This window comes from Babylonia areolata, chromosome 29 (genome assembly GCF_041734735.1).
Source record: "Babylonia areolata isolate BAREFJ2019XMU chromosome 29, ASM4173473v1, whole genome shotgun sequence".
NCBI classification, from domain to species: domain Eukaryota; kingdom Metazoa; phylum Mollusca; class Gastropoda; order Neogastropoda; family Buccinidae; genus Babylonia; species Babylonia areolata.
The window spans coordinates 23072741-23099667 of record NC_134904.1 but is presented as its reverse complement, the minus strand read 5'-3'; the positions used below and the strand labels follow the sequence as shown (position 1 = coordinate 23099667).

The 26927-nt window shown below is 43.7% G+C and overlaps 1 protein-coding gene across 1 annotated transcript in view; it reads right to left on the bottom strand.

The window, feature by feature from the left end:
- LOC143275011 (somatomedin-B and thrombospondin type-1 domain-containing protein-like) overlaps positions 1 to 26927 on the bottom strand; it is a 95710-nt gene that overhangs the window by 13651 nt on the left and 55132 nt on the right. The window contains exons 2-3 of the mRNA XM_076579072.1: positions 18051 to 18263; positions 8177 to 8300 (exon numbers count right to left, since the gene is read on the bottom strand). Of these exons, the coding sequence (XP_076435187.1) occupies positions 8177 to 8300; positions 18051 to 18263 (337 nt within the window). The remainder of the gene's footprint in view (positions 1 to 8176; positions 8301 to 18050; positions 18264 to 26927) is intronic.

The following is a 26927-nucleotide window of genomic DNA, read 5'->3' as shown; positions in this document are numbered from 1 at the left end:
TTTCCAAGTTGTGCTTGCGTAAAATGTCAACAAAATTGTACTTACATACTAAAATGATCCCGTACTGCCTTCGTAAATTCACCTTTGCAGTCAGTATAATACTGTTTTCATTCTTTATGAAATGTTATGACTGGTAAGAAACTGGAAAACATTCATAAAAGCGAATTTGTCTTTTATCGATTTAGTACAAAATACATGAAATTGAAAATGTTTGTTTCCTTTTGACCCCAAAGAGTTCTCTTGTTTTCTGTGCGGTATCTGTCATCTGCCGCAGTGTCCTACTAACGGAGGTATAGGACAGCATCAGCGCGGCAGCAGTCAGTCACATGTACTGTACCGCGCTGTACGCTATCCTCTGTCGACCCCTTATACCGCGCTTGCGTAACCCTGGCTTGCTCTTGCCTTGCCAGATGTGTGAAAAATAATAATTAAAAATCAAAATCTAACCAGCCGCCGTGACGAAGTGGTTAGCGTCGCGGACTGACGGCTGGGAGGACGCGGGTACGAATCCCAGCGGAGGTGGGTTTTTCGGCCCGTGGCCGGCTCCTACCCAGAGTTGAGTGTGCTGTGGGCTGAAATGGGGAGACTGGACCACACAGTCAAGTGTCATCCACTTCAAGGATGCGTCTTTGGGTGTGTTGCTCTAATTACCTGACCAACACTGCAAGTGTCTGTATCTCTCGGGCCTGGTTAACGCCGGGGTATCATTATGACAGGAAGCGTAGAGTACTGCCTTGTCACGCAGTCCCAAACCAAAATGGACCTCCATAGCAACATCGTCATCGTCATCCTCCTCCTCCTTAAAAGAAAACAGTCCCAAAGTCTGTGGCCTTTCATGCCCTGCTCTCATGGTGACCTCAGTTTCGATACCCTTCCACTTCTGTGCTTGGGGTGAGTCCTGTCAATGTCTTCAGTGCCGGCAGATTCATGGGGGGGGGGGGGGGGCTGTTATTTAAGGGACGCGGTGGCGGTCTCAAGCCATTATTGTCGTTAGTAGGGGGCTTAGTAGGTGGCGTCCTAAATACGTTGAATCAGAACAGGCACCACTGTACACCACCAAAGTCACTCAGTGCAGGGTCTCCTCTGGTGTGTGGCCTCCTGGCGACCTATATCGATGGTTCCCCGCAGACTGCCGACGCTGGAACTGTGACGGACGAACCCACGTGTGGCCGTACAGGGGGGAAACTAGAATGAGCGGCATGGGAGTAATGCCACTGAAACGGTGCAGATGATGGAGCAGCAGCAGCAGCAACACCCCCCCCCCCCCCCAAACCCCCCCCCCAAAAAAAAAACAACCAAACAAACAAACTAATCATGTTCCCGCCCACCTACAGCGGTCAACTTTATATCAGCGTGATCAGTACGATTTATTCTGTTTTATCGTGAAAAGAACGGTTTTGTTGCACACATTTGTACCATTTTTGTATCTGACCTGGACTGAAGTGGAAGGAGGCAGGAAGGGGGTCAACGGAAAAGCACAGTTGCTTGCCCCTGACTGCTGTCATGACACAGCTGAAGGGAAGGGCCAATACAGGGAGGAGCCAAGGCCACAGTCCGTCCCTGACCACCCAAAAGGCCAGCCACAGGAAACAGTCGGTCAAGCGACACAAGGACTACGGATGGTTTGATCCCTGTGTACCTAACTTCCACATCAAACACCAGCCATCTCCGTCACATCGGACACTAACCACACCTGTCTGGGTTCGGTGTGTACTGACGTCACTTCACTCACCACACCTGTTGTCTGGGTTCGGTGTGTACTGACGTCACTTCACTCACCACACCTGTTGTCTGGGTTCGGTGTGTACTGAGGTCACTTCACTAACTACACCTGTTGACTGGGTTCGGTGTGTACTGACGTCACTTCACTAACCACACCTGTTGTCTGGGTTCGGTGTGTACTGACGTCACTTCACTCACCACACCTGTTGTCTGGGTTCGGTGTGTACTGAGGTCACTTCACTAACTACACCTGTTGTCTGGGTTCGGTGTGTACTGAGGTCACTTCACTAACTACACCTGTTGTCTGGGTTCGGTGTGTACTGACGTCACTTCACTCACCACACCTGTTGTCTGGGTTCGGTGTGTACTGAGGTCACTTCACTAACTACACCTGTTGTCTGGGTTCGGTGTGTACTGACGTCACTTCACTCACCACACCTGTTGTCTGGGTTCGGTGTGTACTGAGGTCACTTCACTAACTACACCTGTTGTCTGGGTTCGGTGTGTACTGACGTCACTTCACTCACTACACCTGTTGTCTGGGTTCGGTGTGTACTGAGGTCACTTCACTCACCACACCTGTTGTCTGGGTTCGGTGTGTACTGAGGTCACTTCACTAACTACACCTGTTGTCTGGGTTCAGTGTGTACTGAGGTCACTTCACCACTAACCACACCCACCTGTTGTCTGGGTTCGGTGTGTACTGACGTCACTTCACCTCTAATACACCTGTTCTCTTGGTTCGGTGCGTACTGAGGTCACTTCACCACTAACCACACCCACCTGTTGTCTGGGTTCGGTGCGTACTGAGGTCACTTCACCACTAACCACACCTGTTGTGGTCACTTCAGGTTGGCGTCCACGTCTCCCGCGGCCCCAGTGAATCACACAAGACAATGCACCGTTTGTACTGATGTTCTACAGTCCACTGTACTGATGTTCAACAGTCCACTGTACTGATGTTCAACAGTCCACTGTTTGTACTGATGTTCAACTGATGTTCAACAGTCCACTGTTTGTACTGATGTTCAACAGTCCACTGTACTCATGTTCAACAGTCCACTATTTGTACTGATGTTCAACAGTCCATTGTTTGTACTCATGTTCAACAGTCCACTGTACTCATGTTCAACAGTCCACTATTTGTACTGATGTTCAACAGTCCACTGTTTGTACTGATGTTCAACAGTCCACTGTACTGATGTTCAACAGTCCACTGTTTGTACTGATGTTCAACAGTCCACTGTTTGTACTCATGTTCAACAGTCCACTGTACTGATGTTCAACAGTCCACTGTTTGTACTGATGTTCAACAGTCCACTGTACTGATGTTCAACAGTCCACTATTTGTACTGATATTCAACAGTCCACTGTTTGTACCCATGTTCAACAGTCCACTGTACTGATGTTCAACAGTCCACTATTTGTACTTATGTTCAACAGTTCACTGTACTGATGTTCAACAGTCCACTGTTTGTACTAATGTTCAACAGTCCACTGTTTGTACTGATGTTCAACAGTCCACTTTACTGATGTTCAACAGTCCACTGTACTCATGTTCAACAGCCCACTGTTTGTACTGATGTTCAACAGTCCACTATTTGTACTGATGTTCAACAGTCCACTTTACTGATGTTCAACAGTCCACTGTACTCATGTTCAACAGCCCACTGTTTGTACTGATGTTCAACAGTCCACTATTTGTACTGATGTTCAACAGTCCACTATTTGTACTGATGTTCAACAGTCCACTGTACTGATGTTCAACAGTCCACTGTTTGTACTCATGTTCAACAGTCCACTATTTGTACTGATGTTCAACAGTCCACTGTTTGTACTGATGTTCAACAGTCCACTATTTGTACTGATGTTCAACAGTCCACTATTTGTACTGATGTTCAACAGTCCACTGTACTGATGTTCATCCACTGTACTGATGTTCAACAGTTCACTATTTGTACTGATGTTCAACAGTCCACTGTACTGATGTTCATCCACTGTACTGATGTTCAACAGTCCACTATTTGTACTGATTTTCAACAGTCCACTGTACTGATGTTCATCCACTGTACTGATGTTCAACAGCCCACTGTTTGTACTGATGTTCAACAGTCCACTATTTGTACTGATGTTCAACAGTCCACTATTTGTACTGATGTTCAACAGTCCACTGTACTGATGTTCATCCACTGTACTGATGTTCAACAGTCCACTATTTGTACTGATGTTCAACAGTCCACTGTACTGATGTTCATCCACTGTACTGATGTTCAACAGTTCACTGTTTGTACTGATATTCAAGTCCCGTCAGTTCTCATTTTCAAATCATGTCAGCCAACTCTCAGTCACTCATCTACAAAACATTTTTCATGCTGCCTGCACATTCCTTTTCAATTGTATTCATCATCGGATTTAACCTCCATTATCTCTGTGTACTTTTAGAGTAAACGGTGTCTGTTCTGGAAATACTCTCAGGCAATATTCTCTTTTCGTTTAATTTACTTTTCCAGCATTACTGTCCTCTTTTGCTTGTTTACACACACACACACACACACACACACACACACACACACACACAATTTAGTCCAAGATGGTGGTGACTGTAGACTCCATGTGAGAAACAGTGTTGTTCCCAGCACCGGTCAGAAAGCCAGCTAAGTGCAGGGGAAGCCACAGAGGTGCGGACAACAGAAGGTACTTTGTGCTGCAATGTCCGCCACTGGGACAATACCAGGTCAGAAAATTAATTAGTAGGCAAGCAGGGGGTGGTAAGGTGTGCGATAAACACAGAGCACACTCCTTCCCCCGGGCTGCCATTTTCTGCTCCAGCAAGCAGGCAGGTGAGGAGGTGAGTGGGTCCGTGCGACCTTCACAGTGCCCCTCAGCTGGCACTGAATGGAGGGGGGGACAGGGTCGAGGGGAGGGGTTGGGGACAAAGGAAGGGGTAACATGTGTGTCCGGTGTGTGTGTGTGTGTGTGTGTGTGCGTGGCTGTGTGTGGTTGGAAACTGGAGAGAGAGAGAGAGAGCTAGGGTGATGAGGGAAACATCTTGTCGAGAGCACTGTGGCACAAGCCTAACAGAAATTTTAGACTCATTCAGATGCTTTATAGGCAACTGCTGTGGATGACCGTTGCTAAAATAGTGATCAAACACAAGTGAAGTGAACAACTACATAAAGCGATGACATTACGCAGAAAAAAGACCTAGCTTGAAAGCAGATATGACTGAAGTAGAAACAACAGTGGGTTGTTGTGAGTGATGCAGGGTCTGTTTATGGTTCAGCCATACAGTGACGGCCTGGGCACCTCTTCCTGCCTGGGTTGTACGGCTGACATTCAGGACTCTTCAACAACTCACTGTCTCAGGATCCGTCCATCTCCGACACATTCAGTATGTTTCTCACTGTTTCAAGCACTGCTGTTGTCAGGGTCGATTCACAGGAATCACTGACAGGTTTCTTTATTTCTTCATGCTGAGTGGTGAAACATAAACTTTTAGTCACGACAATAATTACGAAAACAACAGAAATTAACTACAATAAATATTTACATTAATTTAAACTGACAGTGCTCAAATGACATTCACGCTTTCTCGGAAACTTTGTTATCTGTCGTTCCTAATTGTATTGAAGTGGTTGAAAGCTCGTGCCCGGATAATGAGTTGCCCAGTGGTGTTTGCGACCGTGCACGCATTTTGTGAAAGTTTGCAATACTACCTATATTCATGAAATTAAAAAAACCACCTTTTGATAGAAGTGTGATAAGACGGCCAACACAAAACACGTATTCCAGGTTAATCTGCTGTAGCTGGACAGAGTGGATCCACCTTTCTGTTTCATTTCTTCCTCCAAATAATAAGCGTTTCTTCTTCTTATTATTGTTATTGTTGAAATTGTTGTTAATGCCGCTGCTTTGTTGGATGGTGTTTGGGTAGGTGGCGCTGTGACATGTTTTCTCTTCTGATATACCTTGATGGTTGTCTGAGTATGGTACAGACAGAATAGGATTGAATGTCTGTCTAAAGAAACACTTCAATTTATCTGCCTCTCTATATGTTTATCTAATTATACATATATGTACATATATTTCTGTAAACACACATAGCAACAGACGCATCTTTTACGATTGCGTTAGTCACAGAGTAACAAGCCCGCACAGCTGTAAACACACACACACACACACACACACATGCACACACACTCACACACACACACACACACACACAGAGAGAGAGAGAGAGAGAGAGAGAGAGAGAGAGAGAGAGAGAGAGGGGGATGATATAGTTAGTTATACAGCGTCTACCCTCGGTCGGAGACCAAACTCTAAGCATTTTACAAACACGGAGACAGTTGCACAACAGACAAATGACGACTGACGGCTGCCATTTCCTGTGCCATTCAATCAGGTTTCAGTCAAGCACGCATACACACTCATGCAGACCTTTTCCTTATTTACCCCGCCATGCAGGCAGCCATTCTCCATTTACGGGGATATGCATGCCGGATATGTTCGTTTCCATAACCCACCGAAAGCTGACATGCGTAACAGGATCTTTAACGTACGTATTTGTTCTTCTGCATGCAAAACACACGAAGGGGTTTCAGGCACAAGCAGGTCTGCACATATGTTGACCTGGGAGATCGGGAAAATCACCATCCTTTACCCACCAGGCACCGTTACCGAGATTCGAATCAGGGACCCCTAGATTGAAAGTCGAGAGAGAGAGAGAGAGAGAGAGAGAGATTCTCAAGCACGTGCAGACATATCAGTTATACTTTCACATCCGACAGTTGGCATTCAATTTAGGTGTTAGTTTCATGTCTTCTTTCCTTCCTTTTGTTAGCACACGAAAACATTAGTCAGTACCACACGCCGCACGTAAACGGCTGGTTCATCTTTTCTTGTTCTCAGCTTTGCGTGGTTTGCGTGCTTCGCCTTCGTCTGTTTATTGAAGATTTATTACCGGGGACTTTCTCCCTTGAACGTGAGCCACAGGCAGTACTGGGCATAGTGAGTCCCTGCACGCACACACTGGGGATCTCCGGATGATATATTTCATCGGGCTGAACGAGACATCAAGGACGGAAAGGGTTAGAGGAGGGGGTGGGGGAGTCGGGGCCGGTAAATAGAGAGAGACAGAGAGACAGAGAGACAGAAATTGGAAACAGTTTATTCATGTAAAGGCCATAGCCCAAATAAAGGGGGGCGGGGGGGTGACGAATGGACATTTGCAAATACAGATATTGATAATGTCAAGATCTAGTTGGAAAAAAAAAACACAATGAAAACATTATGTCTCTAATTTTGAAAGCTCGATACAAAAACATACTGGACTTGTAAACTTCGTTGTCATTTCTTGATGTCATCATGTCAGGCGGAAAAGACATGGTTGTGTATTGTATTTTGAGAGACAGAGAGAGAGATTGTTTCTGCTGTTTCTGTTGCATCAGACCGCTATGCCATTCAGATGAAAATAATGCATGGGCGGACAATCGCAACCCACCATCAGTGATCTGTTACAATCCAAAACCTTACTTTTGTCATGCCTGCAGTTACGGTCAAGGCAGCTTTCGGCTGAAAAGGTTTTGTTGTCACTGTTGTCTGTCATTCAGTACAACGCAAGGCTCGTCTCGCCGTGTATGACTTGGGGTCGCAGAGTTAATCAGTGCGGAGATACGATTCACTGATGTATGCACGGTTTAAAATGTCTTGGCGTCACCAATTAACTGCAGACCTAATTACCCTGGCGTGGATAATGAAGCATAACTACAAGCATTACTGATCTTCCCCAACCCCTGACAGTGCATCCGTAAACACATGGCGGGAAAATGACGGTGCAAGCAGTTTGCAAATAACGCTCAATCAACTGTCCGGCAACTGTTCATGTCTGTTGTTTTCCTTCAACAATCATTCTGGCACTGGGCCATGGGATCTGTCACAGGGTCAGCATTCACAGGCTCCTTAATACCTGTGACACAACAGACAGGCTGGATGTGCGGAAAATTCAGCAGTATGAAAAATTACCAACGACCGTACGCATAACATATCCATGACCATGTTACTTGTTAGCCATCAGACAATCTTCTTTGCTCCTCCATGATCAGTGAAGAACAGTTTCCAGGAGGTGAAACACCAGTGATGTGTGAAGAATTTCTGAGCATAATTGCTGACGACCGAAATGGGTGACTGACCAGAATATCTCGCTGTCAAGTTGAAATAATGAAACGTTGTCTACTCTGGCGAGAAACAACTACTTTTTTCGACAGTTCCACCATTGCATTTCAAAATATTTATTTCATTATAGCATTTTTGTTTATCCACAAAGACTGTGACCGCACACGCAGGGACACACACGAAACAACAACAACAACACATAAAACACCCAACAACAACAATGTGCAAAACAAGAACAAACTATAAGTCCATTCAAACCACCCAGCAAGGTCATACTCACGTTGCTCTGGTGAAGATTTCATTGAAGTAACGATCGTAGAGGTTCTTGAGGATTCCCTTCCAGGGATCGTACTTCTTCATGGTGCGGTAAACTCCCAGCTCCAGGGGCAGGATGTGGGCCCTCTCTGCACAGCACAGCGCAGCACGTGCACCGTCACCTCTCTGACAGGCCTCACCCACCGCCCCCTCACCCACCTTCCATCTCATTGACTTTCTCGTAAGAAATAAAAATGTGGGCATGGGAGGGTATAGGGATGTGTGCTGATGCCTGACTAACACACAAGTCCAATGCACTGTTCAAGCCTTGATACACAGCAACGTGTGTGTGTGTGTGTGTGTGTGTGTGTGTGTGTGTGTGTGTGTGTGTGTGTGTGTGTGACAGAGGGGAGAGGGTGGATAAGAAATTCTGAATAAGAAATTCAGAGAGAGAGAAAACGAATGTTCTATCTATTGATCAGGCCTTTGGTCTACATCAATGGAGGTTAAGTTGATTCGTCGCTGACAATCGGTTCCGGATAAGTAAATTGTGTGTGTGTGTGTGTGTGTGTGTGTGTGTGTGTGTGTGTGTGTATGTGTGTGTGTGTGTGTGTGCGTTCGTGCGTGCGTGCGCGTGATGTGTGTGTGTAACAGGGAGAGAAAAAGAGTGAGATAGAGAACATACAGAGGCCAGAGAGAGAGAGAGAGAGAGAGAGAGAGAGAGAGAGAGAGAGAGAGTGGGAGACAAAGAAAGAGAGTGAGCCAGAGAGAGACAGAGAGAGATACTGACTTAGAGGCAGTGTGGAAGAGACAGAGAAAGGCCAGCATCCCCTTTGGATTGTGACAAGGCAGAGGTGGTACAAGGATTTTATGCCTGTTCGTTTTCACAGCAAAAGCCCATGTCTCGTGTAAGCGATAGCGACATCCCATGCCTCTCTGACAATAACCAGTGACTTCAGCATCCAATCTCCAGTCACAGCAATGCACATGTGCGACAGAATAGTGTTTGGCAGGAGCGGGGCGCCGACAACTCGTGCAGTGTTTTACGCAAGATCGATCTGTGTCAAAACAACCCATCAGTACTGCCGAAAACAGTGCGCTGACACAAAATGAGGCAGCAATTATTTCCTTTTACTGATACAAAACAGGGCAGCAATTATTTCCTTCTGATCCTTTAATCTTGGAGGCCTGGATGGGAACAGGTATGGGAGGAGAGGGGAGGAAGGAAGCGGAGGCGGAAACGTGAATGTCATTCCGGATGGGATGGGGGGTGGCTGTTTTGGATAATTTGCTTGAGGACTGCTTGGTCAGTCCTGGATGTCTGCGACACACGTGACGTCACACCGTCTCTGATTCTGACGGACATCAGCATGTGCATCCCCTTGACCTGGGCGTGTGGACAGACAGCAAAAAACAATGAGTCTGGCTGACACACGTTTTCTGACAACACACACTTGAACTTGCACTTTAACCCTCATTAACATTATACAGGTCTTAATATGTCTGTAGTGCTCCAAAGTTGAGCGTTTCAGAAACCTTTCATAGTGTTACAAAGTACAGGCAGGGCAGTCTTGGTCAACTGGGCTGTCAACGCGTGCACTGTGATGCGAGGAGCAATTCTGGTGTGATGATCGCTTTCAGCACAGAGATATAGGGGAGAGAGAGAGAGAGAGAGAGAGAGAGAGAGAGAGAGAGAGAGAGAGAGAGAGAGAGAGAGAGAGAGGCGAAACGAAACGAAATTTTATTTCACCAGGGTAATGAGATAAGCAAGTACACATGCTTTTTTTCCACCCAACCCTGGACAAAGAGAGAAAAAAGAAGAAAACACACACACACACACACACACACACACACACACACACAAACCACGCACAAATTCGCAATTATCAAGTACAAGAAAAAAGTACTATTAAAATAAATAAATAAATAAATAAAAAGAAGGAAGGTAACGGGGGGGAAGGAGATAATCCATCGACCACAAACAAAATTACATACACACTCGCACACTCGGGGAAAAAAATGTTACAAAGGGAGATAGAAAAAAATTAAAGAAAAAAAAGGCAGGCATGATATACTACTCACACACAGGCAAACTAGAAACATCAGTGAGACAACCAAACATCAGAAAAACAAAACAAAAAACCCCACAGGTATTGACTTGAAGAGAATAAATCAGATATTGTGATGTGTTACCTTTGAGTTCAGGCTTTTAAAAAGGAACGTTTTGTAAGCTGATTTAAATGAGCTGATCCTGCTTATATTTTTAATGTATTCTGGTATGGAGTTCCAAAGTACCCTCCCCCCTCCCCCGTGAGTATGCCAGACTAGTTTTAAACAGATCGATTCTTGTTTTTTTTCTTTATAATGATATTATTTGTATACCTGGACTGATTCAAGGGGAACCGTGCAGTCAGTGAAGAAGGAGCAAATCCATTTTGTATTCGATACATCATAATTGCTTTATTGTATTGCAGTTTGTATGTTAAGGGAAGGATATCAAGTGTAATGTAGTCTTCGGGTGTCAATGTAGAAGATTTAAGGAGTACAACTATAAGGGCTCACTTATGAATTCTGACTAGTGGCTTCAATGTCCTGGCGCTACAAAAGGTCAATTAAAGTGGATGCATAATCTATCGCAGATTGAATATGTGCGTGGTAGAACAGTTTTCGTGCATTAATATCAAGAAAATGCTTAACTCTAGATAACTGGAACACTTTTTGGGAGACTTGCTTGCATAAACATTCAATATGAGGTGTCCAGGAAAGGTTGTTATCTATGGTAACTCCCAGAACTTTGTGATTACTTACTTCATCTATCTTCTTATCACCTATATAAATGGACGGTATACTAAAATCAATATTTTGTCGTTTTTGTTGAGAAGTAACTATCACGTGTTTAGTTTTTTGCTCGTTTAAAGCTATGTGGTTTTTTTCCGTCCATCTGACCAACTCATCAACATTTTCTTTAAGGCTAATAGATAATTCTTTCAGGTCAGAGTGATTCGAATGAACAGAGGTGTCATCAGCAAAAAGTTCACACCAAGACTTTCGTAATAGATAGAGGAAGGTCGTTAATATATAAAGAAAAAAGAAGTGGACCAAGCACTGATCCTTGAGGAACACCAAATAGTTGTGTCTGAAATCCAGATTGTGCATTGGTTAGAGAAACAGTATGTTGGCGATTAGTGAGAAATGATTTGATGAGAGATAAAGCATGTTCGGAAATTATGTAAAGTGTTAGTTTTCTTAGTAATAGGCTATGATCAACAACATTAAACGCTTTTGCAAAATCAACGAACAATACTGCTGTGAATTTGTTGTAATTTATGGTCATAAGCCACTCATCTACTAGATTAATCAGTGCGGTATGGCATGAATGATTTATTCGAAACCCAGATTGGTTAGGATGGAGTAAATTATATTTTGAAATATGAGACACGAGATGCTTATAAATGTGTTTTTCCAAAGGTTTTGAAAGAACTGAAACTATTGAAATAGGCCTGTAGTTAGAAGGATTAGTTTTATCGCCAGATTTATACAGTGGGATTATTTTCGCTTGTTTAAGATGATTAGGAATGTAATTTTTATCAATACAAAGATTGTATAAACAAGTTAGGGAATCGGCAATGATAGGAGCACAGGATTTTAAGATTTTACTATCTATGCCATCAAGACCTCGTGTGCCTGTTTGTTTTAGGTGTATGAGATAAAAAATAAATGTCGTGTACGGACACTGGTGGAATGTTTAAGTCTGATGTTATGTTTTTGGAATTACAAAATTCTTTCAATGACGCGAGATCGTTAAATTGGGAGCTATCATTTTTTAAGGTTAAATTAGAAACATTGGAAAATGGTAATTTAGGTCATTGATATTTATACTGCTTGCATCAACTAATACTTTATCAATTCTTTTTCTTGTAAGGGTGTTTATGGCCTTCCATATCGATTTTGAGTCATTCTTAGTTCGGAAAGAAAACAGATTCCGGATATATATTTCTTTTTTGATGAGCGAAGAACTGCAACCACTTTATTTCATTGTTTCTTAAATTTTTTATATTGTTTCGTTTTTAGAAGATTATTTCTAAAATGTATGGCTTTTAGAATTTCATCAGTTAACCAAGGAGGATTAGGGGTATGTTTGACTCTTGGTTTTGAATGGAGCATGCTTATCATATACATTAATGAATGTTTTATGCCAAAATTCTAGGGCCTTGTCAGGGTCAGTGAACTGATATATATTTGACAGGGATGACTGAGCTAAGTCAGAGAGAGAGAGAGGGGGGGGAGGGGGAGAGAGAGGGGGGGGGGAGAGAGAGAGAAGAGAGGGGGAGAGAGAGAGAAGAGAGGGGGAGAGAGAGGGGAGAGAGAGATGGGGAGAGAGAGGAGAGAGAGAGAGAGGGGAGAGAGAGAGGGGGGGAGAGAGAAGAGAGAGAGGGGGAGAGAGAGAGAGGAGAGAGATGGGGAGAGAGAGAGAGAGGAGAGAGAGAGGGGGGGGAGAGAGAGAGAGAGGAGAGAGATGGGGAGAGAGAGAGAGAGAGGAGAGAGAGAAAGAGAAAGAGAGAGTGAGAGAGAGAGAGGACAAGGACAATAACTATTCTTCATTAACGAGGGAATCAGATAAGTAACCTAAACAGTTTTTTTCACATCCATCTTCGCCCTAAAGCTCGATTAAAATGAAAGAAGTAAATATTATAAATGAAACGATGAAAATCAAAACATGATGGAGAGAGAGAGAGAGAGAGAGAGAGAGAGAGAGAGAGAGAGAGAGAGAGTGAGATATTTTATTCACTTAAGGCCGTGGCCCCATACGAAGAGGGGCAACAACAGAGTTAATAATCAATACATAGATGAGCACCACAAGTCCTCAAAAAATTTAAGATTTCAGAGACACTCGCAGCTGAAATGCTTTGAACAGATAAAGTGCCAAACTCCGAACGACATTTTCATTGCTAGAAGCCATCAGTAGACCTAATCGGAAGAAACATGGATCTGTGTGATACTTCTTATGTAAGAATTTCACACGGAGATGATGCAAAGCAGAACACATCAAAACAAAATGAACTTCATCTTCAATAGAGGCTTTGCACAATGGACATAACAAAGCAGATTTCTGTATATTGTTGTAGCCAAACTTATGAACATTAATTTCAGTTATACCAAATCTAAATCTGGTCAAGATGTATCGTAAATAACGATCTAAATTAAAAGACAGATATGTCTTCACTAAATGAGTCTAACTATACACTCTCTCTATATATATATCATATCTGTCACTGTACTTGATGTGGTTTTCCCAATCTTGCCATCTGCAGTCAATCTTGCCATCTGCATACCCAAAACCATGTTCAAATAAACATAATCGTACATTAGAAACCCAGTTATTTTTTCCCTTCAAGTCTAAATCATACAACATGTCATAAGCTTTTCGTGGTAATCTATCATTATTCATTTTTAGTAATATTAGCCAATAGCTCACGCATCTAACTTAATATAAATAGGATACCTATTCGTCTCACCATAAACTAAATTATTTGGTGTTCTCATACTAACTCCTAAAAACGTTTTAGCCCAAACAAATGCACTGACTCACAATGCACTTTTTTTTTCTTTTTCTTTTTTTTATCAAGTCCCCACAGTTCAGATCCATATTGCACAATGGCTTGCATCTGAGCATAAAAAATGTTAAGAAAAGGATTTTTTTTTAAAATTGCTATTCAATACAAATAATTTCCTTAACACAAATATCAGTGCATTCTTTGCTCCACTAGACATATCTCTACCTGCTGCTTCAAAAATTAAACGGGTTGAAAAAAGGATTCCAAAGTATTTGTAAGCATTCACAACAGACAGTGCAGCACCATAAAAAAAACACCTTTCCCTCGCAGCCAAATACCCCCCCCCCCCGCCCCCCCCCACCCCCCTTCCTAAATACAATAATATTACTTTTATTTAAATTAACACATAACTGTAATTCATTTGCTGCATTTTTCAGGTCGTTTAGTTTCAGAGCATGTTCACTTGCCTTACCTCATAACGTTGAAGTACAACTGATGTGGGATTCGACATGAGCATTGAAAAATAACTTTCAACAATGAAGAACCTGATTTCATATTTTCTGTTTGTTTTTTTCTTTCTTTATCATATCCCTCATAAGGAACATACACCCACCCACACACCCACACCCACACGAGCAACCAAAAACTCACACATCACCATACGTGTACTAAATACCAAATACTAAAGTAATTGCTGAAATTGTCCGTGAAACGAGAATAGTCAACTGTGAACACTTTTTAAGCACTCTGCAGAAACTGTGCATGTGTGGGAAAACTGAAGTGAAAAAAAGACAAAAAAGGGAAAAAATGACAAAACATACTGGCCGAAGAAGGCACGTGAAGCAGTAAAACAAAGTATCAGTGCTCCATGATCTGCATGCAACTGAGGCAAAAGCAAAAAACAAACAAAACAAAACAAAAAACACACAAAAAACAACAACAACAAAAAACCCAAAACATGCAATAATGAAGATTCAAAAAGTGTTTTATTTTAGACAGTTGGATACTATTCTTTTGAGAGAGTGTGAGTGAGAAAGTGTGACTGAGAAAGGAAGAGAGAGAGGGGAGAGTGTTGGACTGAGTGGTGGAGTTGAAACCAAATAAAGACGATCATAATGTTAAGTTAAACATTTTCAGCTGATGACTCCAGCCAGTTCATACGTTTCTTCAGTCCCAATTTGGACAGTTGACGACTGGTCTGAAATCATTTCCACCTGCGTGTTACATTCAGTCGGCGTATTTGATGACCAAAAATTGTACACTTCCGAGGATGCCCCGAGTGATTTTGACCAGCTTCTGATTATGTTGCATTGATGTGTTCTACAAGTTTTGATGCCTGTATTAATTTTCAAGTACTGCCATAACTGCTCTCAGTTGACGGTTTTTACCGGAATCAAGTCTCGGTTGTTGGTCCCACAAATACCAACATATCCAAAATTACAACCTTCGTGATTTCTGACCAGTCAAAAATTATTATTTTGCCAGCTGAACTGTACTGATGTTGCATTCTGCTTGATTCAGAGTGATCAGGTCGATAACATCTGACTGGGTCTGCTTTCGGGAGTTGCAAAACAGGTTTTCATAAGATCAGTCAATCTGATGTTGTCACACACACACACAAACACGCACGCGCACACACACACACACACACACACACACACAAACAAACACGCACGCACACACACACACACACACACACACACACACAGAGCACGAGCGGCAGCAGCAACAGCAGTGGTGGTGGTTGCTTAAACAATGATATTGTTGAACAGCAGCAACACTATGCAGGTCTGTAATAATACCAGTACTACAGTTATGTGATTTTCTTTCTAAACCTGTCCCACACAACTGCCAGCACCACACCACCCCACCCCCGTTCCTGGCGGTTATTTTACTCCTTTCATATCTCATTCCACGGCAATGACTTTTTATGAGATAGAGTAATGAAACAAGCAAACAAAACCATACTTTTTCTTCTTCTTCTTTTATTTAAAAAAATTAAACACAATCATAAGACTGAAAAATCTAGGAAGATGCAAAATGGCATTTCGAAGATTCAAAGAAATTTATCCCGAGGATACAATAACAATACGCAATCATTGAATAACAACTTCAGTCCAACAATGTCACCGACCGAAACAAGCACACACACACACACACCGCGCGCGCGCGAGCCACGCACGAATTATAATTTGTATCCAAACTTCAACGTACTGGCAAGTATGTTCTGGATGTAACTTAAAGTTACACACCCTGTCCAAGATTTATGAATTTATGAATTCTTCCCAGCACGAAATAAACTGTATAAACCAAACATTAACAAATGCGAATTATATCTACGTGGTATCAATTTATTTCGAATTACAATATTTTAGGACATTCTAAAACAAAATGAAATTCTTCCCCAACACTTCCCATATTACACTCCTTGCATAAATGTTTTCTCTGTTTTCGCCTTACCTTCTTCCAATTTCGATCTGCAGATCATGATTACTGCAACGAAACTTTGTAAAAGGATACATGTATGTATCTGGAAGTTGTGAGATGACAAACGTTAAGTTTTATGCTTCTATCGATCAGACATTTTGTACTGTCTTCGAGCGATTTTTTCCATGACTGGATGTACATATCTTGTGGACTTTGCGTGATACTTCGACAAAAGAAATCCTTACAACGGAATGTGTGTGAAAACAGAACACGTCAAAAACACTGTTAATCAAAATATTCTCGATGAAGTCTAGCCACTTTGATGGGAAATCTGTACATGAAAACATATGTATAAAGCAGAATATGCTTTACATGATAATTTATCAATTGTATCGTCAATTAATCCTGAACAAAAACCTACCATTCTACACTTAACAAGAACCAAAACGGGAAACATATCCATTTTTCAAGCAACATATTTGACTTTGTGTTTCAGTGTAAATGGAAAGGTGTTTTCAGAAACTTCATTAATTTTGTAGTTTTTCTAACACATTAAGATTCTCATATCCCCATACAGCAGAACGGGCATAACCATTTTTCTGATATATGTCTAAAACAACGTGTAGGGATAGTTCCTTATTTCTTGCAGTTTGTAACAACGAAAACATGATCATATGCTCTCTTTTTAGCTTTAGAGAATGTACCAGTCCCACTGAATTCTATTCAGTACTATTTGTATTTGTAGTTCTTTTTATCGCAACAGATTTCTCTGTGTGAAATTCGGGCTGTTCTCCCCAGGGAGAGCGCGTCGCTACACTACAGCGCCACCCATTTGTTGTATTTTTTCCTGCGTGCAGTTTTATTTGTTTTTCCTATCGAAGTTGATTTTTCTACAGAATTTTGCCAGGAACAACCCTTTAGTTGCCGTGGGTTCTTTTACGTGCGCTAGGTGCATGCTGCACACGAGACCTCGGTTTATCGTCTCATCCGAATGACTAGCGTCCAGGGCACCACTCAAGGTCTAGTGGAGGGGGAGAAAATATCGGCGGCTGAGCCGTGATTCGAACCAGCGCGCTCATATTCTCTCGATTCCTATGCGGACGCGTTACCTCTGGGCCATCCCTCCACTTACGTGAATGAATTCACAACATCTATTATTTCTAAACCAAATTTAAACTGACCTTGTGTTTTCTATTTAGAACTGAAGATTACAATTTTGGTTTTTGAGGCATTGACTTCAAGTAAACTATCTAACATACAAGTAAATAATTTACCAAGACAACTTAAAAGTGTAACATATCCTATTATCACAGTCAGTTTTGTTTCCTTTTCCTCCACAACTGGGTTCAACCATACCGGAAATTAATAGTTACAGTATCAATATCTTTATCACGGCCAACTCTCCCATTATATGAGTAAAGAATGTGACTTGCGAAATCCCAACAACCGATATCCGTAATTTTTCATTTCATGTTCATTCTTTAAATATCTATGGGTGGGTTTATAGTTATCACCAGAAAAAGATTCTAGCAGTTCAGTCACATCACTACGCAAATCATCTTCTGAGAAATTGTCGTTTCTTTTTAACATAGGCATTAAAATCACCAAGCAGTAGTATGTGACAGTATTTATAGTAAAATACAGAATGCATATGGCCATAACATTCAGAAATTGAATAAGACCATTGTCTTTTTTGTTATCTTATGATTCTTATCTTATGTGGCTCAAAAGGGCTTTAAGGAGAGTTTACACACGAAGAAGGGGGAGGAGAAAAAGAGAGAGAATCACCATTTCCATCACCATCATCATCACCATCACAGCCTGCTGAACCCCCACCTCCTTACCACCAGCACCACCCACCCCACCCTACATCGCTCCACAAACAGAGCCACATTCACGCCCCTGACTCCCCCTCACCTTGCAGCTCCTCAGCCTGGAACTCCAGGCTCTGCTGGGCACACTGCTCCTCCTCAAAGCCTACACACGCCCTCCTCTGTTTCAGCATGGGGCAGTGACGGCCGCCGTTCTCCGGGTACATCCGCACCGCCCTGTACCGCAGCCGTTTGCCGAAACCACAGGGGTTGCTGCATTTGGACCACGGGCCCCACGTGTCCACTGAGCAGTCCTGGGCTGAAACACAGCGCAACACAACACGTTGATACGTATGTTACATGCATAACACAGCGCAACACAACACGTTGATACGTATGTTACATGCATAACACAGCGCAACACAACACGTTGATACGTATGTTACATACATAACACAGCGCAACACAACACGTTGATACGTATGTTACATACATAGCACAGCGCAACACAACACGTTGATACGTATGTTACATACATAGCACAGCGCAACACAACACGTTGATACGTATGTTACATGCATAACACAGCGCAACACAACACGTTGATACGTATGTTACATACATAACACAGCGCAACACAACACGTTGATATGTATGTTACATACATAACACAGCGCAACACAACACGTTGATACGTATGTTACATATACAGCACAGCGCAACACAACACGTTGATATGTATGTTACATACATAACACAGCGCAACACAACACGTTGATATGTATGTTGCATACATAACACAGCGCAAACACAACACGTTGATACGTATGTTAAATATACACATAACACTGTGCAAAGACACACGTTGTTACATACATAACACAGCACACACACAACACACACGTTGATACGTATATTAAATATGTGACACAGCGCAAACACAAGACGTTGATACATATGGTATACATATATACATAACACAGCACAAACACAACACACACGTTGATACGTATGGTATTACATGACACAGCACAAACACACGTTGATGCGTATGTTATATACATAACACAGCGCAAACACAACACATGATGCATATGTAATATTCCTGTCACTACAACGCAGCACAAAGACAACACGTTCTATGTTTGTTGTATACATGCCACTGCAACACAGTGCAAACATAACGTTGATATAACAGGATGTTGTCGCCTAGAAGTAACAACTACACAAAGAAATACTCGATTCCCAGATACCAGTATCCCAAACATCGCGCAAACATAAACACGTAGGATATCAAACAGCAAACAGCATTATGCTTCTCTCCACCTCTCCCCATAATCACGTAGGATATCAAACAGCAAACAGCATTATGCTTCTCTCCACCTCTCCCCATAATCACGTAGGATATCAAACAGCAAACAGCATTATGCTTCTCTCCACCTCTCCCCATCTCTCGCGTGACACATCGCCAAAAACTCTGGCGCAACAAAAAAGCGGACTTGACACTCCGCTCGCTCCACGTGTCCACAACCGGGAGTGGGTCGTCGTCAAGAGCAACGCGAAGGACGCCTCAGCATCAGCAAACACCTCCACCCGCCCCTCGCCCTCACTGTCACCCTGACAAACCACACTGTAACTATGTTTGATGTATTACGTAACACTCACTCACTCGCGTGGTCATCCACAAATCTGGGACATTGTGCAAGAACGTTTGATCAGGTTTGTATCATTATCATTGTTGACACCAAAATGTGACATTCTACCTTTTGCTTGCATATATATGACATTGACCCACCTCTCCATATACCATACAAATCGGGGTGAATTTATTTGTTTCAAAATAATCTTATTAAAACGTAGTTATATCTTCAGGGAAAAACACCCAAAAGGATCCATGGGTAGAATAATTGCAATGGTAGTGATATACTAAAGTACTTCTTAATACCCCTGCGGTACCTACTTTAAAAACTGATTACACTCTACACCGTACTAAGAAAATATATTTAAAATTCTTGTGCAGAACGGCATGCAAAGCTCAGTGTTCAGTGGAGGAAGACAAGGGTGGGTTGCAACTGGCCAACTGCCCACTGCTGTGTGGGGGTTTCCATGGCAACCATACACCACAGACTGCTGACAGTCACAGGCATGAAGCGTGAACAGCTGGCACACTGACCAGCGGAGCGGACACAGCACACGGTCTGCATCACCCGCTGAGGTCCGCACGGGGTTCTCCACCACTGCCCAGTGCCCATTTATTGTCAGACACCGGACACAATGCCCACACTGCTGTCCTGCCCTCTGACCCCACAGTCACCGTCACTGTCGCAGTGGTGTGGAGTACTGCCCATTCAATAGACTCTCCGTTCCGCGGCCATCTTGAATCTTGCGCATCTAATTTTAACTCAATCGCGAGCTATAACAAAGGCGATTGTCATTGGCAAAAGCAGTAAACATGAGCTGTCCTGTATGTCTTCGGTTGACAGCTCCCATTGCTACAACCAAACTCTGTACAATGAAGTGCCACATAACAAAACAAAATGTGAGGTAAAAAGCCTGCTGTTTCGTACGTTCTGCCTCTCTGGATCGCCTTTGTTGTTCATAATTTCGGAGAGCTAATCAACTTCGAGAGCACAGATGACGTGACGCGCCTCCAGAAGTCATACGGAACTCTCCAGTGGTCTGTTTGTTCATCACACGTGATCAGTAAAAAGCAACATGTCTTGACAAAAAACTAACCACCAACAACAAAAAACACCTGCACTGCCTCTAACTAAAGAACGTGGCGTTGAGTTGACTGATGATCAACCGAACACAAACACCGAGTCGAATAAAGCCTGCTTGGAACAGCGGTGTGTTCATCATCACTTAAACGTTTAAAGTCTAATGAACACGAGTAAACAAATTGAAAGACATCGAACAGGCAAACCAACATTAAAAATGGGGAAATATAAAAAGGACAGGAATGGATTTAAAAATGAAAAAAAGATGCAATGGAGCACATGGTTCTCAACTCGCATTGCAATCTCCCTTTTTTTTCTTGAATCAATTACCGGCAACCACTGGTCATGCTCAGCACAGAGTGACTGTCCGCTGCTTGAGAATGAGCCGAGATCCAAACTTTTACCAATCTTCCGCGATGGTGAGTCTTTTGATTTTATACATAACAGCATTCGAAGAACGGCCCGGTAATCTCCCATGCAGAATAGAAGCCACTTGTGCTCAGTAACTGGACACAGAGAGTTAGGGTGGAAGGGGTTGGGGGGGTCGGGAAGGTCAGAACAGACGAAGGAAAGGGTCAGGTTGGGGAGCCGTCGGCACGCATTGGCCCTCAACACCTGCGCATGCATGAAGAGGCAGTGAGCAGACTTCCCGTCATGTCTCGGGTTCATGATTCAGTGGTCGGATTGACTGGAGTGGACACACAGTCGTCTCACCATGAACGACTTTGGGCTTCAGCAATCAGGCTGACGGAATGCGCAAAATGTCTCAAGGCCTGGAGACAGTGGCGCTTTGAATGGTTTTCACTTCCTTCTCGTCTCTTGACATCCTTGGATGGCAGATTGCAAGCGCTGTCGTTCTGACAACTGCAACCAACTGCAGGAAAGCACAGTTGTGAACTGGTCTTATTGTCGAAGATTGGTGACCGTTCTTCACCTGAGCTTAACAAAAAACAGTGTTCACTCTGTTGTAATTATGACACACCCCTATCCCTCCATTTACACACACCCCGCCCTTATAGTTAGTGATATACACACATATTATGTATACAGGAGCACGCACACTGACACGCACACGCGCGCGCGCGCGCGCGGCGCATACATCTTATTCGTAATACCACTTAAAATGGAATGACGTGAAACCGAAGACACATCTTCCACAGCACCCGAGACAACTAAAACTTGACTTTCCTGACTTAGATCCCCGTTGTACCTGGTGGGTTAATGGTGGAGACTTGATTTGTCTTGATTAGCTTTTCCTCCCACCAACCCAGAGTTTGACCTGAATGGGACAAAATTTTGGGGGAGGGTGGGGGTGGGGTAAGAACCGGATGCCTGTAGTATATACGCACACATATGCTGATTATCGCGGGTGTGTTCAAGCCACCACTTTCCACATTCTTCGTTTTGATACAGCAGCTGCTCAGCAAGTACATGTAGCGATTTGTTGTCGCCATTTTTATTTTCTATACGCTTCAGAGTGATGCAGGCATACAGACCCCAGTGTGGAGGAAAAGAACTTTGAAGAGCAACACAAGCAAGTTTTGTTTCTGTCCTCCTCAGTCTTCTTTCTTCAATCAATCAATGTGCCGGTAGACACCAGTGTGTGACGTTGAGAATCCATACTGCAAGATTTTTTTGGTTGTTCAGCAGCATTAAAAGTTGCATGCTGGCAATCGAAAGAATTGTCAATACGTATTCGCGTTATAGAAATAGCCGAACACTGCGTTTTCAAATGTACCCTCCTTCTGCTCATCCAGCCATGCTGCCCAGTGAAACCAATGGTAGCACTGGCTGAACGTGCTCTACAGTGAGTGCTGACAACGTGCTCCACAGTGAGTGCTGACAGTGAGTGCTGACAACGTGCTCCACAGTGAGTGCTGACAGTGCTGACGTGCTCCACAGTGAGTGCTGACAGTGAGTGCTGACAACGTGCTCCACAGTGAGTGCTGACGTGCTCCACAGTGAGGGCTGACAGTAAGTGCTGACAACGTGCTCCACAGTGAGTGCTGACAGTGCTGACGTGCTCCACAGTGAGTGCTGACAGTAAGTGCTGACAACGTGCTCCACAGTGAGTGCTGACAGTGCTGACGTGCTCCGCAGTGAGTGCTGACAGTGAGTGCTGACAACGTGCTCCACAGTGAGTGCTGACAGTGCTGACGTGCTCCACAGTGAGTGCTGACAGTGCTGACGTGCTCCACAGTGAGGGCTGACAGTGCTGACGTGCTCCACAGTGAGTGCTGACAGTGCTGCCGTGCTCCACAGTGAGTGCTGACAGTGCTGACGTGCTCCACAGTGAGTGCTGACAGTGAGTGCTGACAACGTGCTCGACAGTGAGTGCTGACAGTGCTGACGTGTTCCACAGTGAGGGCTGACAGTGAGTGCTGACAACGTGCTCCACAGTGAGGGCTGACAGTGAGTGCTGACGTGCTCCACAGTGAGTGCTGACAACTTGCTCCACAGTGAGTGCTGACAACGTGCTCCACAGTAAGTGCTGACAGTGCTGACGTGCTCCACAGTGAGTGCTGACAGTGAGTGCTGACAACGTGCTCCACAGTAAGTGCTGACAGTGCTGACGTGTTCCACAGTGAGGGCTGACAGTGAGTGCTGACAACGTGCTCCACAGTGAGTGCTGACAACTTGCTCCACAGTGAGTGCTGACAACGTGCTCCACAGTGACGGCTGACAGTAAGTGCTGACAACGTGCTCCACAGTAAGTGCTGACAACTTGCTCCACAGTGAGTGCTGACAACGTGCTCCACAGTAAGTGCTGACAACGTGCTCCACAGTGAGTGCTGACAGTGCTGACAACGTGCTCCACAGTGACGGCTGACAGTAAGTGCCGACAACGTGCTCCACAGTGAGTGCTGACAGTGCTGACGTGCTCCACAGTGAGTGCTGACAGTGAGTGCTGACAACGTGCTCCACAGTGAGTGCTGACAGTGCTGACGTGCTCCACAGTGAGGGCTGACAGTAAGTGCTGACAACGTGCTCCACAGTGAGTGCTGACAACGTGCTCCACAGTGTGCTCCACAGTGAGTGCTGACAACGTGCTCTACAGTGAGGGCTGACAGTGAGTGCTGACAACGTGCTCCACAGTGAGTGCTGACAGTGCTGACAATGTGCTCCACAGTGAGTGCTGACAACGTGCTCCACAGTGAGTGCTGACATGTCTGTGCTGACCTGGTGCTATGGGTTCAGTGACCCCATTCAACAATACCCCTTCCCCACCTCCATGTCCGCCGTCATTGTGGGACTGACATGAGCCTATTGTAGCAGTGATATACCACGTGACACAGGTCGCTGCTCTCCTTACCTGCTGTCAGGTCCGAAGGGACAACCACTGACCCCCTCCCCTTAAACACGTGCTGTCTGACACAAGGCTCAGCTCGGAAGTTCACACTTCGGTTTGAAAAAACATACACAGCAAAGACTGCTACCACCTTATCGTATATTGAGATATGAAAAATAGTAGTGTAAATGTGTTTGACCCGTTCTCTCCCCCCCCCCTCCCCCCGTCTCTCTCTCTCTCTCTCTCTCTCTCTCTCTGCTGCACACGTTTCCGTTAGTGCACACACCATCACCATGTGGTCGGCCACCACTTATGCATACCCCCTCCGACCTCCCGCCCACCCCTCCCCCACCCCCACTTTCCCCGGCCATGAAAAGTGATTCGATTATTACTCGTGCGGCTTTATGACAAATCCTTGCGAAATACAGTTCTATTTTTGTGCTACAATTTACAAAACAGAATGTGACAATTAAGAAGTAATCCACAAAACAAACATTGGCCAACCCAATAACACATCTGTTTGAGTGGAGAGAGTTGGTTGTCGCGCAATCTGAGCTGTTCCCTGCACTACTTGATCAAACAACACAGTTCGCCCGGAGCTGTTTACTGATCCTTCAGCGGACCACTGTTTTGTTGTTGACGCCGTCACACTACACTGGGTCGTTGTGGAGGAAGACGTCATTGATCCCACAATGCTGACATGTGGCCCTCAAAGCCTTTCCACCAAACACACTTCAATAGACCAACAATCAATCTTATTCCAGCAAAATTATTATAAACTAAACCTTTACACAGCTACAATGTAAACATTCACTTTTTGTCAACAATGATACATACATACATACTTACATGCATATATATATATATATATATATATATATATATATATATATATATATATAATCGTGAAACGTAAAAAATATTATTGGTATTTATATAGCGCACCATTCAGCTTATCGTGCTGACCACAGCACCGAAACCACTCTCCTCCACAGCCTGAATAATCTACTGCTAGCGTCCGACTCGGGACAAATTTCCCTTCTCACTCTTCTCGACTTGTCAGCCGCATTTTCCTCGATAGAACATTCAATCCTTCTTTCCCGTCTTCATTTTACATTTGGTATCAACGGCACTGTTCTCAAATGGTTTAAATCTTATCTCACTGATCGATTCCAGTCTGTCATTGACGATAATTTCCAGTCTGAACCCGTTAAAATTGAACATGGAGTCCCACAGGGATCTGTTTTAGGCCCAGTGCTCTTCACACTGTACACTGCTTCTCTCGCTGAAATCATCAACCGCCATAATGTCAGTCATCATTCTTATGCTGATGACACTCAACTCCAGAAGAATGATGCCCCTGAAAAATTGTCGTCGCTCTTGCAAGAAACATCCGACTGGTTCCTGGACATTCAAAACTGGATGACTCTAAATAAGTTACAACTGAACGGGGAGCAATGATCATATGAACTAAACAAAAACTCTCTTCTATCACAACTGACACAATCAAACTTGGCAGTACATCCATCCCTCTTTCCAGTTCAGTCATGAACCTCGTTGTTGTCCTTGACAACACACTGTGCACATCAGACAAGTCAATCCTGCTACTGTCAATTGCGGCGCATCAGTTCCATTCGGAAATATCTGTCCACCGACACATCATCTATGCTTGTCGTTTCTCTCATTCTCTCTTGCTTTGACTACTGTAACTCTCTATTGTCTGATTTGCCTGCTTCATCCATTCAGTCCATTCAGCGCATACAAAATTCTGCTGCACGACTCGTCCTCAGAAAGAAAAGATCTGAGCACATCACTCCTCTTAAGCAACATCTGTATTGGCTCCCTGTCTCACACAGAATAAAGTACAAGATCAGCACACTATGTTATGAATGTATTTACAAATTTGCCCCTTCCTGTCTCTGTGGCTGCCTTCACCCCTACTCTCCATATCGCTCTCTATGATTGCTTTCGGATCAACTCTGTTTACGCATACCCAGATTCAAACACTCGACTGTTGGCCGCCGTTCTTTCTCTGTCTCTGGATCTTGCAGTTGGAATGAACTCCCCCCTTCGTTTCGTCAGGCCTCCGCAGTCAGCTCTTCCAAGTCTGGCCTTAAAACCCACCTCTTCCCAAGATAGCTTCCCTCCCCTGCCTCTTCTTGTCTTCAGTTTCTCCAGTTTTAGAGTTATGCATGCGGAAGAATGACTGGTGCGAAAGCACAAGCACAAGATTCAGCGTTATATCAACAGCATTATTATTATTATATTACAGATTGACATAAGTTTACAGTTGGGCCAACAGCAAAGTGGGAACTGTATTTTCAATGGTTTATCCCTTGCAATGGGAAATCACTTACAGCTTAGTCTTTTGTGAAGGACTATGACTCTCAAACTAGGAGGCAAAATTGCACTGGCTCTTCGTGCTGCAGCCTTGGGGAACCATCCCAACGCCCACTGTCCAAAAACCGTCCTGGCCGAGAGAGTGGGGATGTAACTTTCGCTAGACACTTTCCACTATAATCAAATTCTAGCCCAGATAGTCCGGACAGCAGTTGCCTCCTCTGCTGTTCTGATAGTCATAGTCGGACACGACTGACATTCAACATATGTATTTTTTCCTATGTAAAAAGTGTTGTAACTGAATTTTATAAATAGGTACTTGATTGTGCGAACGTGTTTGACAAAATGAGGTACATGTGGTTTGTTCAATAAAATAGGATAACTCGATTGTTCAATAAAACAAGACGACTGTAGCTTGTTCAACAAAAATAGATATCTCTGTGTGTAATTTTTGTTTGGTTTCTTTCTTTTTCTTCTTTTTTTTAAAGATATGTGTGGTTCATCAATACAATTAGTTGATCAATAACATTAAATACCGGTGTTTTGTTCGATAACGCCACACATGTTGCTTCTTCAATGTAACGAGACACCTGTGGCTTGATCAATAAAATGAAATACCTGTGACAATAAAACG